Raw genomic sequence first — 26,727 nt, forward strand, 5'->3', positions numbered from 1 at the left:
AAAAGTGTCAATATATTTTGCAATACACAGTGCTAATATATTTACTACTACACTCCCAAAATGCTAATACATTTCATACTATACTCCTGAAGTGCTGATATATTTCATACTATACTCCTAAAGTGCTAATATATTTCATAATGCTAGTGCTAATATATTTTGTAATATACTTCTAAAGTGCATAATAATTCATAATAATAATTATTCACCCTAAGTGCCAATATTTTTCCATAATACACCCCAAAAATCATAAGCGTACAAGACAGTGTGTGTTTGTGGGGAGGGTGGGGGGAGGCAGCTGCTACCCCAGTCCTGGAGCAAATCCTCAAATTCGGGCAAATGATAGAGATATTTGGGCCAAATGAGTTGGCCTGAAACTATTTCACCATGTATTTTCATCATTCTACCCACAATATTAGTTTTCAATTCATGTAAACATGCATAGTGAGTCATTTGCAACCCTATGTAGCCATTTGGCAGTAATGCTAATATGAATAAATGTTGTTATCCAGATTTGGGCTTTTTTCGTTTAATTCAGGCAAATATTAGCCTGCCTCCCTACAAAATTGGGAGCCTGTACGCTTATGCCAAAATGTTAAGGTATCAATTAATGAGCTTGTTAATAAGCCCGTCTTATTGCATTATGCTTGACTAAGAAAGACTAAAAATGTGAACATCACTATCTACAATTTTTTTTTTATTGCTACCAATATTATCTGGCAAACATAAACACTATAGCTGTTGATTAAAATTTACATAGATTAGATTACTAAAAATGAAAGAGTTCCAGTTTGAAAATAAAGTTAAGTTTGTTTTGTTTAACATTACCACTAGAGCACATTAATTAATTAATTTATTTATTAATCATTAGCTACTGGATGTCAAACTTTTGATTAATTCTAACATAGTCTTCAGAAGAAGCACTCTATATTTTCCATTAGTGGCAATAAATTATTTTATATGTACTTTCCCATAAACAGAACAGCACATACCATGGCCGTTGATAAGATTATTTTAAAATTTGATCAATTGAAAGAAGATAAAATAGCATAAAATCTTGTATATGCACTTTCTCCTACAGATCAGTACATACCACTGCCTTTGATGTTACCATGCACCAGTAGTGGGGCACTGGTTGGCATGGGAAAAAGCTCAAGCTCGAGTCCATCGAGAGTAATTGATCCTGCGATATATCACACCTCAGGAGAGCACTCTACCACTGTCTATAGTTTGAAATGCAAAAACAAAACTGGACTATGTTCTATAACACGTTACTATCTAAACACAGCATGAATAAGCAAGCCATCATCTATTATCAAGTTTATCGTACATGTGCAATAATTCTCATTTGTCACAAGCGTTATTTCATTAAGGACATAAACTTGATAAAATAGCAGCAAATTTATTGTTCTGTTTATTACCCCAGGTTCATGTTATTACCTACTTCACCAAGGTAAACATCTACAGTCCGTTTTAACATTTTGACATTTATTGGATCTCCGATGTTTACAAGTCTAATGGACAAAACAAGCGTGTAAATTCCACCCAATTTTCAGGCAGAATCGATAAAAATCATGGAATTATTTCACGGTAAAATATGAGATGTACCAACAAATATAAATACTTACTGCCTAAAGAAAACCTTCCGAGTTACGTTTTACATATACATAGACAGTTAATCCAAATAGTAATCCTGCATTAATCCAATTTTCAGTTTGGACAAACTCTCAAATGTTCCAGCCGGCCATTTTAAACAAATTTAAAATATAATTGAAAACTGTTGGCGGATAATAATATTAAATTATTTTTAAAAAATCAATAAATAAATAATAATAAATTAATTAATATTAATAATAACAACTAAATAACATAATATATTAATAAATAACAATATAATAATAACTTACTGAATAATATTAGTAATTGTAATAAATAAATAACCTAATAAATAAATTTATTTAATAATAATAATAATAATAATAACAATAATAAATAAATAAATAAATTTAATTATTAACTAAATAAAAACAAATGCCTTTTTCATTTATGTTTCCTTTACACACACACACGCACACACACACACACACACACACACACGCATGCACGCACACAAACACACACAATGCACGCACGCACACAAACACACGCACGCACACATGCACACACACACACACTTATAGGCCTCGCAACCATATGAATATTTATTGTTATAAATGCATAACTGTGACTTGGTGGCAACTGCTGCTTGTGACAACTGCCTTGTACATGTCTGCACATTGGCTAAACTGATGTGTACTTTGATTCCTAGTCAACCGATTTAACATTAACGGTCTTGTTGAGGACTGGTGTGCACTTAACATACAAGTAGTGGGATGGATGTGTATCATTCCTGTTCTTTTGTTGGTACCAGGATTACTTTAGGTAACTTTACACTTAGCATGTACATACACTTATGTTAATTTCTAAATGTTGTGGTTAAGATTTGACAATTAATGCTTGATAATTATGTACTTGAACATAATATTTCAGTACATTGCTGTGCAGATTTGTAATGTAACTACATGTGACTTATAGTACACATTTTAAAAGTACAATGTAGTTATATGAATAAGGTTTCAAGGAATAAATTAGATGGAGCTGACAATCATTATAACATTTTAGATTTACATGTATAAAATATTTTCAACACCCAGTTAACTTTCAAATTGTCTGTTTCCCCATCTCTTTGTGTGTCTATTCACCTTTTTCACAGAACTTGCCATCAAAGATTAATAGAAATAATATGAAAGATTGATATGATCAAAGATTTTTCAGATTGTGGGGTTGGGGGTTGTGCTGGTTAATTAAAAAATATTTATAATAATAAAAAAATTTTTAAATTGAATAAAAATCTTAAAATAACTAATGACCAGTTATTTTAACTACCCCCCCCCCACCCCCCCAAAAAAAAACGAAGAGTAAAAATTAAAAAAACAAAAAACAAAAAAACAACCTTAAAATAACTAATGACCTGCAATGATAAACACTTGTAACATCAAAAAAATTACATGACTGTCAATTAAAATTATAATTATTACAGTATTTACTAAATATAATATTGCATAAAAAAGCTAGATGCCATATACACTCTCTTATCGGGAAATACAGCCAATGTTCTCTTTCCATGGCATTATAATACTCTAATGACAACAGCATGGTCATTGGTTACCAGCTATTACAAATAGCCAATGAAACGATAGGTTTCTGATTTTATGATAATCTTTCATTAATTAAAAAAAATACCCACCTGCAATTGATCACAGCAATAGGCAATGCTATGGAGATTGCTTTAAAGGTTTTTTTAATTCTCAACCACATTTTTTTTTTGCAATAGACTATATTCAATTGTTTCCCCACAGTGTATTTTTGCAGTAGACATTTTTTTATTTTAATTGCAAGGTTGTGCAGGTGCCAACCATGTTTTATATAATGAGGAAATAATAATGTTATTTCTTACACACCCGTTGGTGAGAACACCATGCATTATTTTTGATAACACATGGGTTGTTAACACACGAATGTGTATTAACAATTTCATGACATACGACTGGCTGCTCCTAGGTGATGACCAGGTCACCAGTGCCAAGCAGCCAGCGAAAAGCAACACGGTGGAAATAGATTACATTGTGATGTATAGTTAACCTGACAACCATGGGTTTGTGACGCGTAAGTTACCTACAAATGCAACGGCTGTAAATAACTTTTAGTCCAAAAAGATGTTAAAACCTGGTATTTGCAGATATGTAAGAAATAGAATAATACATTCGTGTCCTTTAGATACCATTTATCTCACAACTCGTTGTTTAAAAATGTATCAAAATCGCTTTCACTCGTTAGATACATTTTAAAACAACTCGTTGTGAGATAAATGGTATCTAACGGTCACTCATGTATTATTCTCTATGTATCACAGGGGTAATAACTATTATATATTCTGGGGTAATAACTACACTATATACTAGTAGTGTACTAAAATAGATGTGTATACTACTGAAAGTGATGGTGGTTTTTAGCATATTAATAAGGCCCCAGATTTTTAAAGCTATCTTAGCACTACGATGTCGTAAAACCATTGTAGGCTATGGCATGCATCGTTGTGACGTCATAGCTTACAACACTGCAGCACTAAGATATCTTTGGAAATCTGTAGCCAGATTGTGCATCTAAAGCGTGGCTGTGATGAAAACCTACAGAAGCATGGCTCACTCCAACAGCAGTAAGTAAGTAATTCTTACACATTAACATCATTACACTGTTTATTTCATCTGCTCAACGAAAGAAGTTGAAAGATAGGAGTTGCCAGATCGGGAAGAAATGAGATGGAATTCAAAGGAGAGAAAGGAAAGGGGGCACTGGGATAAAAAAAAAAAAAAAGAATTTTAAAAATAAAATAAAAAGAAGAAAGGAAGGAAATGGTTTATTTAACAACTCACACAAAACCTTTTATTTTACGGTTATATGGCGTCAGACATATGGTTAAGGACCACACAGATAATGAGGTAGGAAACCCGCTGTCGCCACTTCATGGGCTACTCTTGTTGATTAGCAGCAAGGGATCTTTTTTATATGCACCATCCCATAGACAGGACAGCACATACCACAGCCTTTGATGTACCAGTCGTGGAGAACTGGTTGGAATGGGAAAATCCCAACAGGTCCACTACTGAGAATGAATACTACCCATCATGTGTTATGAGAATTGGTGTAGGCTTAAAACATAACAATATGTTTCTATATGAGATTTAACATTATTCATAATAGGAAGAAAATGTTTTATTTAACGACGCACTCAACGCATTTTATTTATGGTTATATGGCGTCAGACATATGGTTACGGACCACACATATATTGAGAGACTTCAGGAGCTACTCTTTTTGATTAGCAGCAAGGAATCTTTTATATGCACCATCCCACAGATAGGATAGTACATACCACGACCTTTGTTACACCAGTTGTGGAGCACTGGCTGGAACGAGAAATAGCACAATGGGCCCACCGACGGGTGATTGATCCTAGACCGACCACGCATCAAGCGAGCACTTTACCACTGGGCTACGTCCCGCCCCTATTCATAATAGAGTTAAATGTCAATTCATTGGCTCCCTCCAGACATGAACAGAGTACTGTAGGTTCTGTGTTCACGTCCTGATGACGACTCGCACCCACAGGTAGCTTGTCAGGTCAGGTCATACGGTTTAATGTGTACATTCACAGCAAGCTGTTGTAGCGTGAATAAAGCCTTTTGCGTCCAAGACAGAAAAGCTTGTATCAAGACACTGGGTGAATGTACTATCATGAAGTTAATTTGTTTGACCACCATACACAGACTATTAACCCCTGTTCAGAACAGACAGCCCAGACATCTATGGTGTTTGCCCACAATACACAGACTATTAACCCGTTCAGAACAGACAACCCAGACATCTATGGTGTTTGCCCACAATACACAGACTATTAAGCCCCGTTCAGAACAGACAGCCCAGACATCTATGGTGTTTGCCCACAATACACAGGCTATTAAGTCCCGTTCAGAACAGACAGCCCAGACATCTATGGTGTTTGCCCACAATACACAGACTATTAAGCCCTGTTCAGAACAGACAGCACAGACATCTATGGTGTTTGCCCACAATACACAGACTATTAACCCCTGTTCAGAACAGACAGCCCAGACATCTATGGTGTTTGCCCACAATACACAGACTATTAAGCCCTGTTCAGAACAGACAGCCCAGACATCTATGGTGTTTGCCCACAATACACAGACTATTAACCCCTGTTCAGAACAGACAGCCCAGACATCTATGGTGTTTGCCCACAATACACAGACTATTAACCCCTGTTCAGAACAGACAGCCCAGACATCTATGGTGTTTGCCCACAATACACAGACTATTAAGCCCTGTTCAGAACAGACAACCCAGACATCTATGGTGTTTGCCCACAATACACAGACTATTAAGCCCTGTTCAGAACAGACAGCCCAGACAACAGAGGTGTGTGTCCACGACAATTAACCATAATTAGTGAGCAAAGGAAAGGAATGTTTGTTTAACGACACCTCAGCACATTTTAAACTATTATATTATAACTAACAGTTATTTCGACATTCAGACAAGTGATAGAGAAGAAACCTGTTGTCACCCCATAGGCTACTCCTACCGATACAGCAGCAAGGGATCTTTCTGTACGCACTTTCACAAAGTCGGGACAGTACCTACCATGGTCTCTGATGTACCAAACATGGGATACTGATTGGGAAAGGAGAGGGGGTGTGAATGAGTCCAATGATGGTGATTGATCCTGCAACCCATCACATCTAAGGCGAGTGCTCCACCACTGAGCTAAATCAAGACACCCCACTCCACCCCACCCCACCCCCACCCCCATGAAACTGTAATCGAATGCAAGAAAGAAAAAAGAGAAAACTGATAGCAATATCAGACATGCACTACTAGTAAACTTTGCGGAAGCAATCAACAAGTAACAAAGAAAGCATTTTAAAAATGTTAATCTGTAAGCAAGGCTATTTTAAATAAATAACACTCACCATCTTAATGAAAATAACAAAAGATAAAAAAATAAAAATTATTTTTTTATTTAAAGGTAAAATGTACCTGTTAAAAAAAGATCTCATTAATTTGTAAATTACAAAAATTTAAATAAATTCACAAAATATCACTAAGTTTTTTAATAAGGCCCCCAAAAAAATATGTGTGTTTCAGGTTTCATCTCTGGAAAAAATAGAGTAGGTAGGTAGGAACTTTTTTTTAAACCGTGTTCTTGACATACTGCATATAACCTGTCTGCAAAAATCGCGGTAGATGTTGGGGTGTTTTTTTGTTTTGGTTTTTTTATTTTGGTTTTTTTGGTAGTCCAATTTTTTTAGGGTCGCAGCGTAAAATTAGGGTCGTTCGGGAAACCAGAAACACACAATTTTTTTTTTTACGCCTAACTGCATCTGTTGTAATTAATACTTCAAATAATATTACATTCCCGATTTTAATGATAAATCTGTAAACCTCTGTTTATCATTGATAAAATTAACACTATCAGAATAGAGACGCATTAAGCATAAAAGCTAAAGACACTTTTTGGTGTCAGTATTTTTTCTTTTATTTAATAGTACAAAGTTAAGTTTATTTTGTTTAACGACAACACTAGAGCACATTGATTTATTAACCATCAGCTATTGGATGTCAAACATTTGGTAATTTTGACATAGTCTTAGAGATGAAACCTGCTACATTTTTCCATTAGTAGCAAGGGTTGTTTTATAGCACATATCATGGCCTTTGATATACCAGTCGTGGTGCACTGGCTAGAACGAGAAATAGCTCAATGGGCCCACCGATGGAGATCGATCCTAAACCGACCGCACATCAAGCGAATGATTTACCACTGGGCTACATCCTGCCCTTTAATTGTGCAATTCAAAGACTACACAGAATATTTAAATTTTAATATAACTAAACTGCCATCGTGATAACAAATAAATGAACAATGTTTTATTTATTTACAAGTATGATTTTTATATTAAAAACAGTGTATTAATTGTACATTCTAGAAATTTTATAAAAGATAATTTTGGAGGTATTTTTAATTCTAAATTAACTTATTAAATTAAATTTTATAAAAGATAATTTAGGAGGTATTTTTAATTCTAAATTAACTTATTAAATTAAATTCAAACAATCTATGCACTTTGTTACTTCAAATGTTTTGCATCTAATTTTGAAACATTTCAAATTCTAAAAAGAAAATGATTTATTAAATAACATTTGGAAAAATAAATATTTATTACTTGTTAAGTTTATTATTAATATTTATTTTTAGATAAACGTAACTAATATATATATTTTTATTTAACTGTAGCCAAAATAAAAATATAAATCTACTTTAAAATATATTTAGGTTTTTTGTTTGTTTTGTTTTTTCAATAAAGGTTCTATTTTTGCTACAGCCACAACAGAAATAATGTTTTAATACCAGACTCTCACCTTTATTAATATGACAAACCACTGCACTCCTCAATCCAATTTTGGCTCCTAAACTTGCATTCCTCAAGGCAATGATAAAGTTTTTGGGTGTCTGAAAACAAGAGAGACCACACACTGTAATTATTGAAATGATTAATAACATTTGCCATTTATTTGAACAGGGCTTCTAGATTATGGTAGCCCCAATCCCATGGCTACTGATATTTAATGTTGGGCTAGTAAATAACTACTGTTGCCATGCCTGATGAGGCTTCTAGATTATGGTAGCCCCACTCCCATGGCTAGTGATATTCAGTGTTGGGCTAGTAAATAACTACTATCACCATGCCAGACAGGGCTTCTAGATTATGGTAGCCCGACTCCCATGGCTACTGATATTTAATGTTGGGCTAGTAAATAACTAATATTACCATGCCAGACAGGGCTTCTAGATTATGGTAGCCCCACTCCCATGCCTACTGATATTTAATGTTGGGCTAGTAAATAACTAATATTGCCATGCCCAACAGCTACTGAAACAAAATAATAAAATGTAGCAGTTAAGTCTAATTTGTACATATAAATAGCCTGCCCCAAATCCCCAATGTTAGCGTGTTTAAGCTCTATCTTCCTTTTTAGGTGACATGTCTGATTATTACTATTATTTAGTAAAATTATATTAACTTAAAGTGAAGTAGGGCTAGTGAATGTTCAATTGTGGCTAGTATATTTTTAAAATCACTGATCCCATGGCTATATAGTGGATTTTATAAAATTCTAGAAGATCTGATTTGAAGCCGTGTTCTTGTCACACCTCTATGCATGGTAGTGTGGGATTTGAGAATGAGAACAGAGTTTCAAAGACACAGTTGGTTAAATAGAGAATAACTAGTTTATGACCTAGGATACCGGCTTTATCCTGCAGACCATAAAAAATTAAGGGGAAAAGTTATTATTTCTCTTATTTTAGCTACATTAATTGTATGATGACCTAGAGGTCAAATGAGCGATTTTGTAATGTAGCTATGTGTGTGACATCACATGAGCGATGTCAAAAGTCGTAATCTGCTAGTATACGTTTATGACTTTGCTTTAATCAGTCATAATTGGCCAATAAAAACTGTGGTTCTATTGGCCGATTATGATGATTGATTAGAAACAGTGGAATATATATATATGTGTGTGTGTGTGTGTGTGTGTGTGTGTGTGTGTGTGTGTGTGTGTGTGTATATGTGTATGTGTATATATGTGTTATCTATTTATTATATGTACAGCAGTGATTTGGGGCTCTCATCCCTGACATTATTATGTTTGTGATCTGGGACAAAAAAATAAATAAACAGAAACAGTGGATAAAAGATCTGATCCCGGGACCCCCCCATTTTACGAAGCGATCTTAGCACTAAGATGACTTAAATGCATAAGATAGTTATTGATTTAAGGTGATCTTTGCACTAATCAGTGTTCGAGATTAACAGTATCCCAATATCCCAGGGATACCAGAATTTAATTTTGGATACCAGACTTCAAGAACCCAGTATCCCATCGGGATACTATAAAATGTTCTTGTTTTTTTTATTAATCCTGCGTTTTTATTTTTTCACAGAAACAATGAAAGTCGTCATTTACTGGTGAAGTTAAGTAACAGTATTTTCAAGCTCGTATCTAGTCTAATGCTATGCCGTTACAATATCTCCCCCAACTCATACCCAGTCTAATGCTACACTGGAGAAATAGTGGCGTAGCAATAGACTAAGTCGCTATTGTTTTTGTTGGATGTTTCCTCCCTTCAAATTTTATTTGAGCTATGGATTCCACATCTGCAGAAAATTGATACAGGTAGGTTTATCATTAGTAATGTCAGAAACACTTATAGATTACTGCTAAATATTAATTTATGTCAGCATTACGCAAAAATAGATGAAGCAAACTTTTTGTCAATTCCGTTTGATTGCGAATTTCACGAATTCTGCAATTTCGACTGAGAATCAGAACGGTGTCGTCCAAGTTTGTTACGATGTTATTTATGAATTTCATTTAAGTGGGATACTAAATTCTTAGGTGGGATACCAGATTTTGAAATGTTAGTATCCAACTGGGATAATGCCCCAATTTTTTAATCTCGAACACTGACCAACATCACTTACCGGCCTCATTGGCGTCGTGGTTAAGCCATCAGACAACAGGCTGGTGGACAAGAGGCCGGTAGGTACAGGGTTCGCAGCCCGGTATCGGCTCCAACCCATACAAAGCAAGTTCTTAAGGGCTCAATGTGTAGGTATAAGGGCACTAAACCCTCTTCTTTCTCACTAACCACTAACAAACCGACAACTAAACTACTGTCCTGGATAGACAACCCAGATAGCTGAGGTGTGTGCCCAGGACAGCATGCTTGAACAATAATTGGATATAAGCACAGAAATAAGTTGAAATGAATGAATGAACATCACGTCATGGAACGGGGTCCAGATCAATGAAACGGTTAAAGGTGATTTATCACAGTTGTAACTGCCATATTTCACTATTTTAAAAATATTTAAATAGCTTCAAAATTGTAACACATGTATGTAGGCGAGTACATTTAGGTGTAGAAATTACCTTAATAGACTTGTTCACGTCCACGGTGATAGTTTTGTACGTCTCGGCGTGGTTGAACTGGACCTCCCCGTGTGATGATATGTAGTCAGTCTTAGGGTCTAGCTTGCTGCCACCTATACCTGTCCCATCACTGAAATCATAAACAAAATCTAGTCAACTATTAACTCATATACAGTATACCGGTCCCTTCACTGAAATCATAAACAAAATCTAGTCAACTATTAACTCATATACAGTATACCTGTCCCATCACTGAAATCATAAACAAAATCTAGTCAACTATTAACTCATATACAGTATACCGGTCCCATCACTGAAATCATAAACAAAATCTAGTCAACTATTAACTCATATACAGTATACCGGTCCCATCACTGAAAGCATAAACAAAATCTAGTCAACTATTAACTCATATACAGTATACCGGTCCCATCACTGAAAGCATAAACAAAATCTAGTCCACTATTAACTCATATACAGTATACCTGTCCCATCACTGAAATCATAAACAAAATCTAGTCAACTATTAACTCATATACAGTATACCGGTCCCATCACTGAAATCATAAACAAAATCTAGTCCACTATTAACTCATATACAGTATACCGGTCCCTTCACTGAAATCATAAACAAAATCTAGTCCACTATTAACTCATATACAGTATACCTGTCCCATCACTGAAATCATAAACAAAATCTAGTCAACTATTAACTCATATACAGTATACCGGTCCCATCACTGAAATCATAAACAAAATCTAGTCAACTATTAACTCATATACAGTATACCGGTCCCATCACTGAAATCATAAACAAAATCTAGTCAACTATTAACTCATATACAGTATACCGGTCCCATCACTGAAATCATAAACAAAATCTAGTCAACTATTAACTCATATACAGTATACCGGTCCCTTCACTGAAATCATAAACAAAATCTAGTCAACTATTAACTCATATACAGTATACCGGTCCCATCACTGAAATCATAAACAAAATCTAGTCAACTATTAACTCATATACAGTATACCTGTCCCATCACTGAAATCATAAACAAAATCTAGTCAACTATTAACTCATATACAGTATACCGGTCCCTTCACTGAAATCATAAACAAAATCTAGTCAACTATTAACTCATATACAGTATACCGGTCCCATCACTGAAATCATAAACAAAATCTAGTCAACTATTAACTCATATACAGTATACCGGTCCCATCACTGAAAGCATAAACAAAATCTAGTCCACTATTAACTCATATACAGTATACCGGTCCCTTCACTGAAATCATAAACAAAATCTAGTCAACTATTAACTCATATACAGTATACCGGTCCCTTCACTGAAATCATAAACAAAATCTAGTCAACTATTAACTCATATACAGTATACCGGTCCCTTCACTGAAATCATAAACAAAATCTAGTCAACTATTAACTCATATACAGTATACCGGTCCCTTCACTGAAATCATAAACAAAATCTAGTCAACTATTAACTCATATACAATATACCTGTCCCATCACTGAAATCATAAACAAAATCTAGTCAACTATTAACTCATATACAGTATACCGGTCCCACCACTGAAATCAACACAATTTACTCAACTATCAAATTCATAAACAGATGGAGCTCAAGAGACATTGAAATATTAGTCCAGTATGTGTTCAGGACAGTGAGCGCTTGCACACAATTAAACTGGTTTTCATTTCTTCTTATCCTAACACATACACTTAACTTTATGTACAAAAAAACCCTAGTCTAGTGAGATATTTGAGTGCTCAGTGCTTCATTACTTTTTATTTTTATTCAAATGAATTACTTGATACAATAATTGTTATGTGCTTTTATAGTTGAAGTTAAAAGTTAAAAGTTTATTTCATTTAATGACACCACTAGAGCACACTGATTTAATAATCATCAGATATTAGATGTCGAAAATGTGGTAATTCTGACAGTCTTAGAAGAAACCTGCTACATTTTTCTCTTTTTTATTGGCAGAATGGGATCTTTTATATGCACTTTCCCACAGACAGGATAGCATATACCACAGCCTTTAATTTACCAATCCTGGGGCTGTGTCAGCCTTGGTGGGGCTGTGCCAGCCTTGGTGGGGCTGTGCCAGCCTTGGTGGGGCTGTGCCAGCCTTGGTGGGGCTGTGCCAGCCTTGGTGGGGCTGTGCCAGCCTTGGTGGCACAGTGGTTAAGCCATCGGACGACAGGGTTCGCAGTCCGGTACCGGCTCCAACCCAGAGCGAGTTCTTAAGGGCTCAATGGGTAGGCGTAAGGCCACTACACTCTCTCTCACTAACCACTAACCAACTAACAACTAACTCACTGTCCTGGACAGACAGCCCAGATAGCTGAGGTGTGTGCCCAGGACAGTGTGCTTGAACCTTAATTGGATATAAGCACGAAAATAAGTTGAAATGAAAAATGGGGGCTGTGCTTATAAAACTTTAGATTGCAGTCTGAAATTTCTTAATGACATCACAAGCATACAATTTGTATGGCGTTGCTATGGCAATAGAGTCTCAGACTTTGTTAAGAGTCTAGAGGGCAGGACGTAGCCCAGTGGTGAAGCACTTGCTTGATGCACGGTCAGTTTGGGATCGATCCCCATCAGTGCACCACGACTGGTATATCATATCAAAGGCCGTGGTATATGCTATTCTGTCTGTGGGATGGTGCATATAAAAGAACCCTTGCTACTAATGGAAAAATGTAGCTGGTTTCCTCTCTAAGACTATATGTCTAAATTACCAAATGTTTGACATCAAATAGCTGATGATTAATAAAGCAATGTGCTCTAGTGGTGTCGTTAAACAAAACAAACTTCTTCTTTTTTTCCAATAGCCGATGATTAATAAATCAATGTGCTCTAGTGGTGTCATTTAAAAAACCCAACTTTCTTCTTCAGTTAGAGTCTAGAGTCTATCAGTTTGATAAGCATGGGGCCTGGTGCACAGGTTGCCACAGCAAAAAACAAAATCGGAGAATAGATCCACCGTGGTGGTTCGATCCTATGATGCAAGCACTTGAGGCGAGCTCTCTACCGCCTGAGCTAGATCGATCCTGCACTTATATTTGCAGAACAAAAAAACATACCGTGACTTGCAGTTTTAGCCTGAGATATGTGTAGGAACAGGTGCAAAAGTTCCATCATAATACACACACATTTAATATTTAATGCAAATGCAGTGTGTAATTTCCTACCATGAATACTAAATAAGCTGTTTGCATGGAATAATCAAATCAACGATGACACATGGTTGTTAACATATAGATTTGCTGAATTCATCTTTGGTTCGTAATTGGGGAGTTTGTTTTGTTTAACTAATCAGGAAATTGGTAAAAAAAAAAAAGGAAAAATGTGTGGCACATCTTAAAATACAGCTACTGTGTATCCATTTGTGATACTTGAGTTAGAAAAAGAGAAGAAACCTGCTGTACGACAACGTACAACAGCTTCTGTTGTTGACAACAGAGAGAAAACCGGTCCTACAAAACATGAATATCTTGTACCAAACACGTACAATGTCGAGTACTCCAGTTTCACTTTCCCATCAAACCCATGCTCTCTGATGACCTTCACAGTGACCTTTGCTGTCTTCATATCAGCATGGTAGGTACCTTCCTCAAAAGAAAATTCACCTGGTTCTGAAAATACATGTATATTTTTTTTTAAATAGTTTTTAATTAATTTTTAAAATTATTATTATTATTATTACTATAGTAACAGTAACTGTTTCTCTTACTCTCAAACTCATCTCGTAAATAGACATGACAAAAAGTCATAACAGCTTGAGGTTTTGTTTTACACATTTCAGAAAATATTTTTCTGACTTTGTCTCTCTGGTTCTGTATCCTGATTTTGTCATTTTGATTTTAATGGGTCTGTTTCAAAAAGATGTTCTTTAATGTGGGTAGTAAATAATTTGACTGTTGCTTTGTTATTATTTAAATGTTTTATTATTTTTTCTGAAACAGAATAAACCACACTATAGTCCGTACCATCATTCTATGAAAATGTTTTCTGTAAATAATTTCAGTTTGTTTTGACATAAGATGAAAAGTAAAAGTGTTTTGTAAATAATTTAAATATATAGTAATTTTGTGTGCAATTTACAAATCAACAGGCTTAGAAATAAATAAGTTGTAGTAAATTCCATAGCATGAAAGAAAGGTGTTCTCTGTGAGATGGACTATAGGCTAAAATATACTGAACTTCATTGAAAACTGATTTGTCTACAAATGGATGTATTCTGGTAGAAAATAAATAACTGCAAAATTGTATACAAGAGATAAGATAACTGTGTGTTTTATAGCAACCTCATACAAGCGACAGTAATAACAACTTACAGCACTAACGACCGCTAGTAGTAGGGACGTATAATAGGTGGTTACAAGTGCCTCTTAACAATGCCAGAAGTAACCACTGAACACTCTGAAGTGGTCAGACTAAGTCCACAGCTAAACGCTGATGGGAAATGGCAGGTGTGTGGCACAGATAGACACTAGAGACAATCACCTGTCAAGGTTGGAGAGACAAGGACTGGGATGTGGAGGTGGGCAGTGAAAGAAATTGAAACATAGGAGGAGTTGTCAAATCGGAAAGCTATGAGATGGAATTCAAAGGAGAATAAATATGTTTGACTTCCAATAGCTGATGATAAGATAAAAAATCAATGTGCTCTAGCGGCGTCGTTAAATAAAACAAACTTTACTTTTTTTCAAAGGAGAATAAGGAAAGTGGGCAGTGTGATAAAAAATAAAATAAAAATAAGAATAAAAATGAAGTTCTGTGTATCTAGTGGTGGTGGGGGCAGTCTTCCAACAATCAGGGCAGAGAAATATTTATTTCGTCCAGGTAGAAAAAAGGGCACTGCCACTATAGGTACAGCATTGCACACAATTTATCTCATTACAAAACTACACTTGACTGGGTTATAGGTCAGTCTTTCTTTATTTATGTGGAAAGCTTTCTTAAAGTTGTGTTATTGTTCACGAACCGTCGTCATCGACGATGGTGACCCGTGCGACGCTGGGGTCACCGAGCCCACTCATCCCTTTAGGATTCTTCAAGATGATGTAGAAGTCAACGTCAGCCTCATACTGGTTGTCGTTTATTATCGACACCGAGAATGACTTCTGGTACTCGGTCTCCTTGAAAATCTGAAACAAGGCAAGGTTTGTTTGATGACACACTGGCACATTTTAAACTATGGTTATTTTATTTTATTTTATTTTATTGAGAGAGAGAGAGAGAGAGAGAGAGAGAGAGAGAGAGAGAGAGAGAGAGAGAGAGAGAGAGAGAGAGAGAGAGACAGAGAGAGAGAGAGAGAGAGAGTGAGAGAGAGAAGCAGAGAGAGAGAGAGAGAGAGAGAGAGAGAGAGAGAGAGAAGAGAGAGAGAGAGAGAGAGAGAGAGAGAGAGAGAGAGAGAGAGAGAGAATTAATGGCACTCAACACATTTTAATTATGGTTATACGGCATTGGAAAGAGACAGATAGACAGACACACAAAGAAACAACAAGACGAAAGTACGTTTTACTTAACGACACATTCAACACATTTTAATTATGGTTATATGGTGTATTATTAACAATTTGTACGTTTAAAATGTTAATTTATTTTCTATAAAATTAGCAATGGAATATCTAATACCTAACATTATAAACCAACTTTTAAAAGATAAATTATCTTTTTTTTAAATTATATAATAACTCGGGACAAAAGAGGTGAAAATTCAGTAAGGTGTACCAGAGTTCCTTTGCTGAATTTGAAATCTTTGCCAGGTTTGGCTGAGCCCTCTCTCGTCTCATAGTCGACGGAAACCACTCCGAGGGCAGTGGCTGGTTCGTTCTCGGTGTCGGCTAAGTTTCCCGAACTCGGGATGGTGACGTTGCCGTTCTTAAAGATGACTCTCTCCTGATCCTGGCCATGTTTAAAACAAACAAACAGTTTAGTAGTTTAAAGGGACGGACCCTAGTTTCAGCCCATGAACATTAACACTAAGTTTAATGTAACACATTTGGATAAAGTTACAATTGAGTGAAACATGAGTCTGAGACTTTCAAATGGTGAAATACGTAAAAATATACCAAACTCGGCTCGATAACTGTTACCTCTCAGACGCACGGTCGTTTTTAAAAATATGAGAAATGCATTTTGTGATAATAAAAACACCCAGATGGCCCAAAACACTTTGAATGTATGGAAATGGATAACCTAAATAATAAAATCTAAGTAAAGTATTATTTCAGTTATCAAAAAACGGCTCTAATAGTAAAAAAATATGTCTTAGTGTTTAAAAACTAGGGTATGTCACTTTAAGCAAACTGACAAAAAAACAGCATGGAACCCGTATGCACAAACATACATATTATGAAGGGTCCACGGGAATATCCTGTGATGTCACATGTTTGGTGAAGTGATATTTATTAATTTTAAAGTTTACAACTCTGCAATCATGTAATATTTATACCTAAGAAAGCATAATTTACCAACAATGTTTAATGGCCTACCATAATTATAGGTTTTTAATTTATTGATTTAATGTGTCATTGTGATCTTGACATCATAGGTTATTCCCATGGACCCTTCTAATACTATCTGTTTGGACATCATAGGTTATTCCCGTGGACCCTTCTAATACTGACTATCTGTTTGGACATCATAGGTTATTCCCGTGGACCCTTCTAATACTGACTATCTGTTTGGACATCTGTTTGGACATCATAGGTTATTCCCGTGGACCCTTCTAATACTGACTATCTGTTTGGACATCATAGGTTATTCCCGTGGACCCTTCTAATACTGACTATCTGTTTGGACATCATAGGTTATTCCCGTGGACCCTTCTAATACTGACTATCTGTTTGGACATCATAGGTTATTCCCGTGGACCCTTCTAATACTGACTATCTGTTTGGACATCATAGGTTATTCCCGTGGACCCTTCTAATACTGACTATCTGTTTGGACATCATAGGTTATTCCCGTGGACCCTTCTAATACTGACTATCTGTTTGGACATCATAGGTTATTCCCATAGGTTATTCCCGTGGACCCTTCTAATACTGACTATCTGTTTGGACATCATAGGTTATTCCCATTGTGGACCCTTCTAATACTGACTATCTGTTTGGACATCATAGGTTATTCCCGTGGACCCTTCTAATACTGACTATCTGTTTGGACATCATAGGTTATTCCCGTGGACCCTTCTAATACTGACTATCTGTTTGGACATCATAGGTTATTCCCATGGACCCTTCTAATACTGACTATCTGTTTGGACATCATAGGTTATTCCCATGGACCCTTCTAATACTATCTGTTTGGACATCATAGGTTATTCCCGTGGACCCTTCTAATACTGACTATCTGTTTGGACATCATAGGTTACTGGACCCTTCTAATACTGACTATCTGTTTGGACATCATAGGTTATTCCCGTGGACCCTTCTAATACTGACTATCTGTTTGGACATCATAGGTTATTCCCGTGGACCCTTCTAATACTGACTATCTGTTTGGACATCATAGGTTATTCCCGTGGACCCTTCTAATACTGACTATCTGTTTGGACATCATAGGTTATTCCCGTGGACCCTTCTAATACTGACTATCTGTTTGGACATCATAGGTTATTCCCGTGGACCCTTCTAATACTGACTATCTGTTTGGACATCATAGGTTATTCCCGTGGACCCTTCTAATACTGACTATCTGTTTGGACATCATAGGTTATTATTGTGGACCCTTCTAATACTGACTATCTGTTTGGACATCATAGGTTATTCCCGTGGACCCTTCTAATACTGACTATCTGTTTGGACATCATAGGTTATTCCCGTGGACCCTTCTAATACTGACTATCTGTTTGGACATCATAGGTTATTCCCGTGGACCCTTCTAATACTGACTATCTGTTTGGACATCATAGGTTATTCCCGTGGACCCTTCTAATACTGACTATCTGTTTGGACATCATAGGTTATTCCCGTGGACCCTTCTAATACTGACTATCTGTTTGGACATCATAGGTTATTCCGTGGACCCTTCTAATACTGACTATCTGTTTGGACATCATAGGTTATTCCCGTGGACCCTTCTAATACTGACTATCTGTTTGGACATCATAGGTTATTCCCGTGGACCCTTCTAATACTGACTATCTGTTTGGACATCATAGGTTATTCCCGTGGACCCTTCTAATACTGACTATCTGTTTGGACATCATAGGTTATTCCCGTGGACCCTTCTAATACTGATCTATCATAGGTTATTCCCGTGGACCCTTCTAATACTATCTGTTTGGACATCATAGGTTATTCCTGTGGACCCTTCTAATACTGACTATCTGTTTGGACATCATAGGTTATTCCCGTGGACCCTTCTAATACTGACTATCTGTTTGGACATCATAGGTTATTCCCGTGGACCCTTCTAATACTGACTATCTGTTTGGACATCATAGGTTATTCCCGTGGACCCTTCTAATACTGACTATCTGTTTGGACATCATAGGTTATTCCTGTGGACCCTTCTAATACTGACTATCTGTTTGGACATCATAGGTTATTCCCGTGGACCCTTCTAATACTGACTATCTGTTTGGACATCATAGGTTATTCCCGTGGACCCTTCTAATACTGACTATCTGTTTGGACATCATAGGTTATTCCCGTGGACCCTTCTAATACTGACTATCTGTTTGGACATCATAGGTTATTCCCGTGGACCCTTCTAATACTGACTATCTGTTTGGACATCATAGGTTATTCCCGTGGACCCTTCTAATACTGACTATCTGTTTGGACATCATAGGTTATTCCCGTGGACCCTTCTAATACTGACTATCTGTTTGGACATCATAGGTTATTATTGTGGACCCTTCTAATACTGACTATCTGTTTGGACATCATAGGTTATTATTGTGGACCCTTCTAATACTGACTATCTGTTTGGACATCATAGGTTATTCCCGTGGACCCTTCTAATACTGACTATCTGTTTGGACATCATAGGTTATTCCCGTGGACCCTTCTAATACTGACTATCTGTTTGGACATCATAGGTTATTCCCGTGGACCCTTCTAATACTGACTATCTGTTTGGACATCATAGGTTATTATTGTGGACCCTTCTAATACTGACTATCTGTTTGGACATCATAGGTTATTCCCGTGGACCCTTCTAATACTGACTATCTGTTTGGACATCATAGGTTATTCCCGTGGACCCTTCTAATACTGACTATCTGTTTGGACATCATAGGTTATTCCCGTGGACCCTTCTAATACTGACTATCTGTTTGGACATCATAGGTTATTCCCGTGGACCCTTCTAATACTGACTATCTGTTTGGACATCATAGGTTATTCCCGTGGACCCTTCTAATACTATCTGTTTGGACATCATAGGTTATTCCCGTGGACCCTTCTAATACTGACTATCTGTTTGGACATCATAGGTTATTCCCGTGGACCCTTCTAATACTGACTATCTGTTTGGATATCATAGGTTATTCCCGTGGACCCTTCTAATACTGACTATCTGTTTGGACATCATAGGTTATTCCCGTGGACCCTTCTAATACTGACTATCTGTTTGGACATCATAGGTTATTCCCGTGGACCCTTCTAATACTGACTATCTGTTTGGACATCATAGGTTATTCCCGTGGACCCTTCTAATACTGACTATCTGTTTGGACATCATAGGTTATTCCCGTGGACCCTTCTAATACTGACTATCTGTTTGTCCCATAGACAGGACAGCACATACCATATCCTTTGATAATCCCCAGTTATGGTGAACTGGTCGGGATGGGAAAAAACACAAATGTGTCTGCCAAGAAGGTTCAGTCCTGTGACCCACTTTAGGCGAGCACTCAACCAACTGAGCTAAATCCTGCCCAATATTGCCAATAATATTTTGGGTCCATCATAAATCCCGAGAAAACCCAATTGTTTAGTTTTTTTTACAGCTGGCTGTAATCACCCTGCTTTTATAAGACAACAATGGAATTATTTTTCATTAAATCTTTTAAATGAAAACTGACAGTGCTTTCAGCACCGTGATGGCAATTACCATCACAGATGTCCACTGTATAATTTGATGGGAAGAAGAATAAGAAAATAATTCCACTATAATCTTTGCTCCGTGAAGCAGGAAATGCAGTGATGGAATTCAGCTCCAGTTACCATTAGTACTAGACTTCCTAATACAAGATATCACACACATATATATATATATATACATGGAAACACAGACAGACACACACACACACACACACAGACACACACACACACACACACAGACAGACAGACAGACAGACAGACAGACAGACAGACAGACAGACAGACAGACAGACACACACACACAGACAGACACAGACACAGACAGACACACACACACACACACACACACACACACAGAGACATACATAGACACACACAAGGTTATAGTTATTTTTCTTTTTAATAAAATGTAGCAGTCTACATAAACACATGGGGCCTAATTCACAAAGGTCTCTTAGGCTCTGCTAGACAACAAAGCATCCTCTTTGGAAGTCTTTTAGCATTGCACTGCGAGATCGCAAAGTTGCGAGAGTTTAGTGAATTAGGCCCATGATCTTACAAGTTTCTTTGGCAATACACTACGTTTCACGAGGATCTGAGGATACACTTTTATCACATCATAACAGTCACCAGCCTAGTTATAGTTACGTAGCTTCCAAGGACATAAAGGTCAACTGATCAATCAATAAATTAAACATCTTATATATGCTTTCATAGATTTACTGCATTCAGGTGCCCATATGATGGAAAGAAATAAAGAAACATGCGAGTAGCAACATCAAAATGTTGACTACAACCAAACTCCTTGTCCACAAGTATCAGGAAATTAACCGTGTTACTGGATGTCAACCCCACAGTACTGACATGCAGTTTCACAATACATCTCTGTATTTTATACAGACTTAACTACTCCAGTAGTGAATTACATTTGGTCTCAAATACCATGCGTTCCCTTAGTTCTTTCCATCAGTATATAAGTAAATATCTTGATCCAAATTTACAACGCCTGTTTATGTTTTACATGTGTGGAACTACCTACATTAACAAGGCCTAAACACTTGCATTTAAGGAAAACAGGTTTTCGTAAATTTGGCCCACTGTGTACACTTACCAGCATACTGACTGTACTCTTTGAACTGAAAAAAACAAAAAAAAAACTAAAATATAGTATTGAACAAAAACAATGCATGCATAGCCTCTTCAAATGAGGACTCTCCTTAAACTGGAATTCCCTCAAAACAGGGCATTTTTGACAGTCCCTTTTTAAAATATCGGTACACAACATTACCTCACTAAACCAGACACCTCTTAAAACTGGACTTTTGCTTGGTCCCATGGGTGTCTGTTTCAGAGAGGTTGCACTGTGTTAACAGATGCATTACCAAAGAAAGAAAGAAATGTTTTATTTAACGATGCACTCAACACATTTTATTTAAGGTCATATGGCGACAGACATATGGTTAAGGACCACACAGATATTGAGAGAGGAAATCCGCTGTCGTCATTTCATGGGCCACTCTTTTTTGATTAGCAGCAAGGAATCTTTTATATGCACCATCCTACAGATACGGTAGTACATACCACGGCCTTTGATATACCAGTCAAGGTGCACTGGCTAGAATGAGAAATAGCCCAATGGGCCCACCGACGGGGATCAATCCCACACCGACCATGTGCTGTACCACTGCGCTACGTCCCGCCCCAAATGCATTACCAATACATGTTCTAATGACAAATTTCACACATTTGTGGGGGTTTAAATTCACTGGTATAGGAAGTGGGGGGGGGCGGCAAGGAGGCATGGTATAGTGAAACCTGTCTAAACCTGACCCTGAATAAAGCGGAATCCTGTAAAAACCGGTCAAGTTCCCTGGTCCCGAATTTTTTCTAAATTCTAACATGCTACCTTTAAACACTGGATTCTGTCTAAACCGGATAAATATTAAGTCTCAGGCATGATCCGGTTTAAACAGGTTTCACTGTAGTTCTCTAAAACCATGGAAAGGAATCTCTGGCCTTACAATATAGTCAAACCCCTCTAAACTGGACCTTCAGTAAACTGGAATTCCCTCAAAACCCTCGACATTTTTCATTATCCCATTTCCCACACCTCTCTAAACAAGGTAACCTGTAAAACAGACTTTTAGTTGGTCCCATGGGTGTCCAGTTTAGAGGCGTTTCACTGAATTAATATTTGTATATCTGGTGTGTTCTTTATAGAACCGAAAAAGAATTATTTTAAGCAAGAAAAAAGAACTTAGAAATGACATACCAGTAGGATAAAGAGATGTTATGCATGGTGTTAAAGAATAGGTACGGTAAAGAGATGTTATGGAGGGCATTATAGAAAAGGTAGGTTAAAGATAGGTTATGTAGAGTGATAACAGGTATGGTAAAGAGAGGTTATGGAGGGCATTATAGAAAAGGTAGGTTAAAGAGAGGTTATGTAGAGTGATAACAGGTACATGTATGGTAAAGAAAGGTTATGGAGGGTGATGACAGGTATGGTAAAGAGAGGTTATGGAGGGTGGTAGCAGGTAGGGTAAAGAGGTTATGGAGGGTGATAACAGGTATGGTAAAGAGAGGTTATGTAGGGTGATAAAAAACAGGTAAGATAACGAGAGGTTACAGGGTGTGATAAAGAACAGGTATGGTAAAGAGAGGTTATGGAAGGTGATAAAGAAGAGCGGTAATGAGCAGTAACTGCTGTAAGAACCTACAGAATCTGTCTGTGGAATAGTACGTCTATCTGGAGGTTTCCTGCACTTTCTAGAACAGCGTATCTGTCTGATGCAAAGGTGAACTTCCCCACCAAATCACCTGAGGAGGAAAAAAACCAAACCAGTAATGACATAGATGACTAATTGGGTTCTGCTGGGAAAACAATCATTCTGTTTCTCTAGGCTTTCTCTGTCTTTTAAAAAAAAAAAATTATAACAAGCAAACAGATCATTAACCTTAATTTCATTAGTCACAGAAACAGTGTTGTAGTGTGTACATCATTTTATCATATTCAGCTTTTTATTGCATACACTACATTAAGGCCAAACAAAGATCAAACCTACTTTCCTGTAATATATTCACCTCTTTAAATTTCTTTTTTATTTCTTTATCAGTAGAGACTACATTTTAACAACTATAACAATTTAACAGCAAATATGACTCGAGCACAGCAGTTATTTTCAATTTACAGCTAATTAAGAGTGCTCCAAAAATTATCACTTGACAGAGATGGGAATCAACAGTTTTCCAGTATCCACAAAAAAACAGGAATTAAAACAATTTATTTCATTATTAACAATCACCCTTGAATACTTTGTATTTATTATTTTTGTTTTACATATTTTGACATTTATATTAAATTTACAATTAAACCATTTTTTACTTAAAGGGACATACACTAGTTCCAACCCATGAAAATTAACACTAAGTTTAGTTAATCTACATACAATGTGTACCTGTAACACATTTGTATAAAGTTACAATTGAGTGAAACATGAGTCTGTGACTTTGAAATGGTGAAATACCCTCTAAAATTAGACTAAAACTCGATTCCGTAACTGTTACTTCTCAGATGTATGTGTGGTTTTTTAAAATATGAGAAATGCATTTTGTGATATTAAAAACACCAGGAAGACCAAAAACACTTCAAATTTATGGAAATGGATAATCTAAACAATAAAATCTAAGTAAAGTGTGATTTCAGTTATCAAAAACGGCTCTAATAGTAAAAAATATGCCTTAATGTTTAAAAACTAGGGTATGTCCCTTTAAATTTACGCAATTTACAGTTATTATTATATATTTTGACATTTATGTTAAATTTACAATTAAATATTTTGTATTTAAAATATGTGCAATTTACAGTTACTCTTACATCTTTTGACATTTATATTAAATTTACAATTAAATAATGTTTATTTAAATTTGTTCAGTTTATAGTTACTGTTACCTATTTTGACATTCATATTAAATTTACATTTAAACAATTTCAATTTAAATTTGTGCACTTTACAGTTACTGTTATATATTTTTACATTTATATTAAATTTATAATAAAATGTTTATTTATTTTTAATTTACATATTTTGACATGTATATTATATTTACAATCAAATAATGTGTATTTAAAATGTGCAATTTAAAGTTACTCTTACATATTATAACATTTATATTAAGTTTATAATTAAATACTTGGACATTTTTTAAATTTACAGTTACATGTATACTCTTATACATTTTCACATTGACATTAAATTTACAATCAAATAATGTGTATGTAAAATATGTGCAATTTACATTTACTCTTACATATTTTGACATTTATACTAAATTTATAATTAAATACTTAAATTTTTTTACTTACAGTTAGTCTTACACATTTTGACATTTACATTAAATTTACAATCCACTATTTTGTATTTTATAATGTGTACATTAATTTACAGTTACCCTCTGGAGGTTTTCCTTGCTTGACGGCCTCGTGTAGTGTCTGCATCTTAGCAACAACATCGGCCATCCGTGGGTTGCGCTGAGCCGCCATTGACCTCAACTTCGCTCCACCCATAAGAGTGCTGACAGCTGCGTGTCTAAACCTGCGAAAAACAAATAATTTTCATAAATAACCAATCAGCTTACAGGCTACGTGGAATTTAAGCCAGCGATAACAAATAAGATCATATAAAATAATTTTCATAAATAAACAACTAAATAAATAATTAGCTAAGACTATGATGAATTTGAACTTGAGACAAGAAATAATATCATCAAAAAATAGTCTTTTAAAATGTCAGCCATTCGTATAAATACATGCATTTTAAAGTGTGTAAATTCAAATATTATTAATACCCATTGAGTGTCTGCTATGATTATTCAGAATCTAAATTAATAAATTAAAATGTGTTTTTCTACATTATTTCTGTACGTAAATTTTAAAATCTGATTAACACATGTATAAATTACAATCAGAAGTAAAACATAATATATTAATTGCAATAATTGAAAAAAAAAACAATAATTATTATAATGCTGTAAAATGACAATTAAAAAAAGTATTTTTAAAACACCATATGAATTCAAATGATTTTAATCTGGACAATCAGAGTCAAGTAACACTACATGTATGTAATACTTTAATTTACATATTTAACCCAAAACCACTTATGAATTGCATATAAAACCAGAAATATAGTTACTGAACATAACACTTAATTTTGTTCAACTATCAACACAAGTTACACTTAATCTTGTTCAACTATCAACACGAGTTACACATAATCTTGTTCAACTATCAACACGAGTTACGTAAGTGAAATGCACAGAGTCGAAGGCATGCAACAGTCAAGTTTTGAATACAGTAGAAACACATGAAGAACCAGTGAAGTGAGAGCAGTAACACAAAACATCCGAGATCAGCTTCTACATCAACAAGTACGGTAATGTGTGAAATCACATTTTCACGCATATCAAAGTAACACATGGAAACAGATTTTGTTCACCAATCAAGAATGAACAAAAACATGGACATCAAAAAGCACATTTGATGAAGACAGCATGAAATAGTACATACAGCTGAAGTTTTTTGTTTTTTTGTTTTTTTAAAGAACACCTTGTATAACAAACAACCTGTTTATAGAGAACAACTTACATAACAACCACTGGCCTAACAAGAACCCTTAAGATTTGTTCTTGTACTTCATGTACTGTATATACATGTAAATACTTCTTTTTACTGTATTTAAAGGTCACCTGCTCTTAAAGGACACTTGTTTCCACGTGTGGTCTTATACACAAGTTCGTGTATAAAATAAATCTACATTCCAAATTTAAATATTATTATATTTATTTTACCAGAAAAGATTAGTTTACTATGAATGGTTGTTACGGCCCGGTCATATGAATTTTGCTGTTTTTGGAAAAACTGAAACACACATGACAAACGAATAAGCAAAAAAAACAAACACACACACACACACACACACACTGACACACACACACTGACACACACACAC

General features: G+C 35.7%; 1 protein-coding gene across 4 annotated transcripts in view; it reads right to left on the reverse strand.

Annotated features, from left to right (window-relative positions):
* Positions 1 to 26,727, reverse strand: part of LOC121381884 (sodium/calcium exchanger 1-like) — a 185,035-nt gene that overhangs the window by 14,508 nt on the left and 143,800 nt on the right. For 3 of the 4 annotated variants that reach the window (XM_041511306.1, XM_041511299.1, XM_041511281.1), the window contains 9 exons: positions 25,169 to 25,311; positions 23,437 to 23,536; positions 21,828 to 21,852; positions 16,389 to 16,562; positions 15,640 to 15,802; positions 14,164 to 14,287; positions 10,618 to 10,747; positions 8,041 to 8,131; positions 6,591 to 6,593 (listed from right to left, as the gene is read on the reverse strand). In XM_041511306.1, coding sequence (XP_041367240.1) covers positions 6,591 to 6,593; positions 8,041 to 8,131; positions 10,618 to 10,747; positions 14,164 to 14,287; positions 15,640 to 15,802; positions 16,389 to 16,562; positions 21,828 to 21,852; positions 23,437 to 23,536; positions 25,169 to 25,311 — 953 coding nt within the window. The remainder of the gene's footprint in view (positions 1 to 6,590; positions 6,594 to 8,040; positions 8,132 to 10,617; positions 10,748 to 14,163; positions 14,288 to 15,639; positions 15,803 to 16,388; positions 16,563 to 21,827; positions 21,853 to 23,436; positions 23,537 to 25,168; positions 25,312 to 26,727) is intronic. The other variant, XM_041511290.1, reaches the window with a different exon arrangement.

This window comes from Gigantopelta aegis, chromosome 2 (assembly GCF_016097555.1).
Source record: "Gigantopelta aegis isolate Gae_Host chromosome 2, Gae_host_genome, whole genome shotgun sequence".
In the NCBI taxonomy this organism is placed as follows: Eukaryota; Metazoa; Mollusca; class Gastropoda; order Neomphalida; family Peltospiridae; genus Gigantopelta; species Gigantopelta aegis.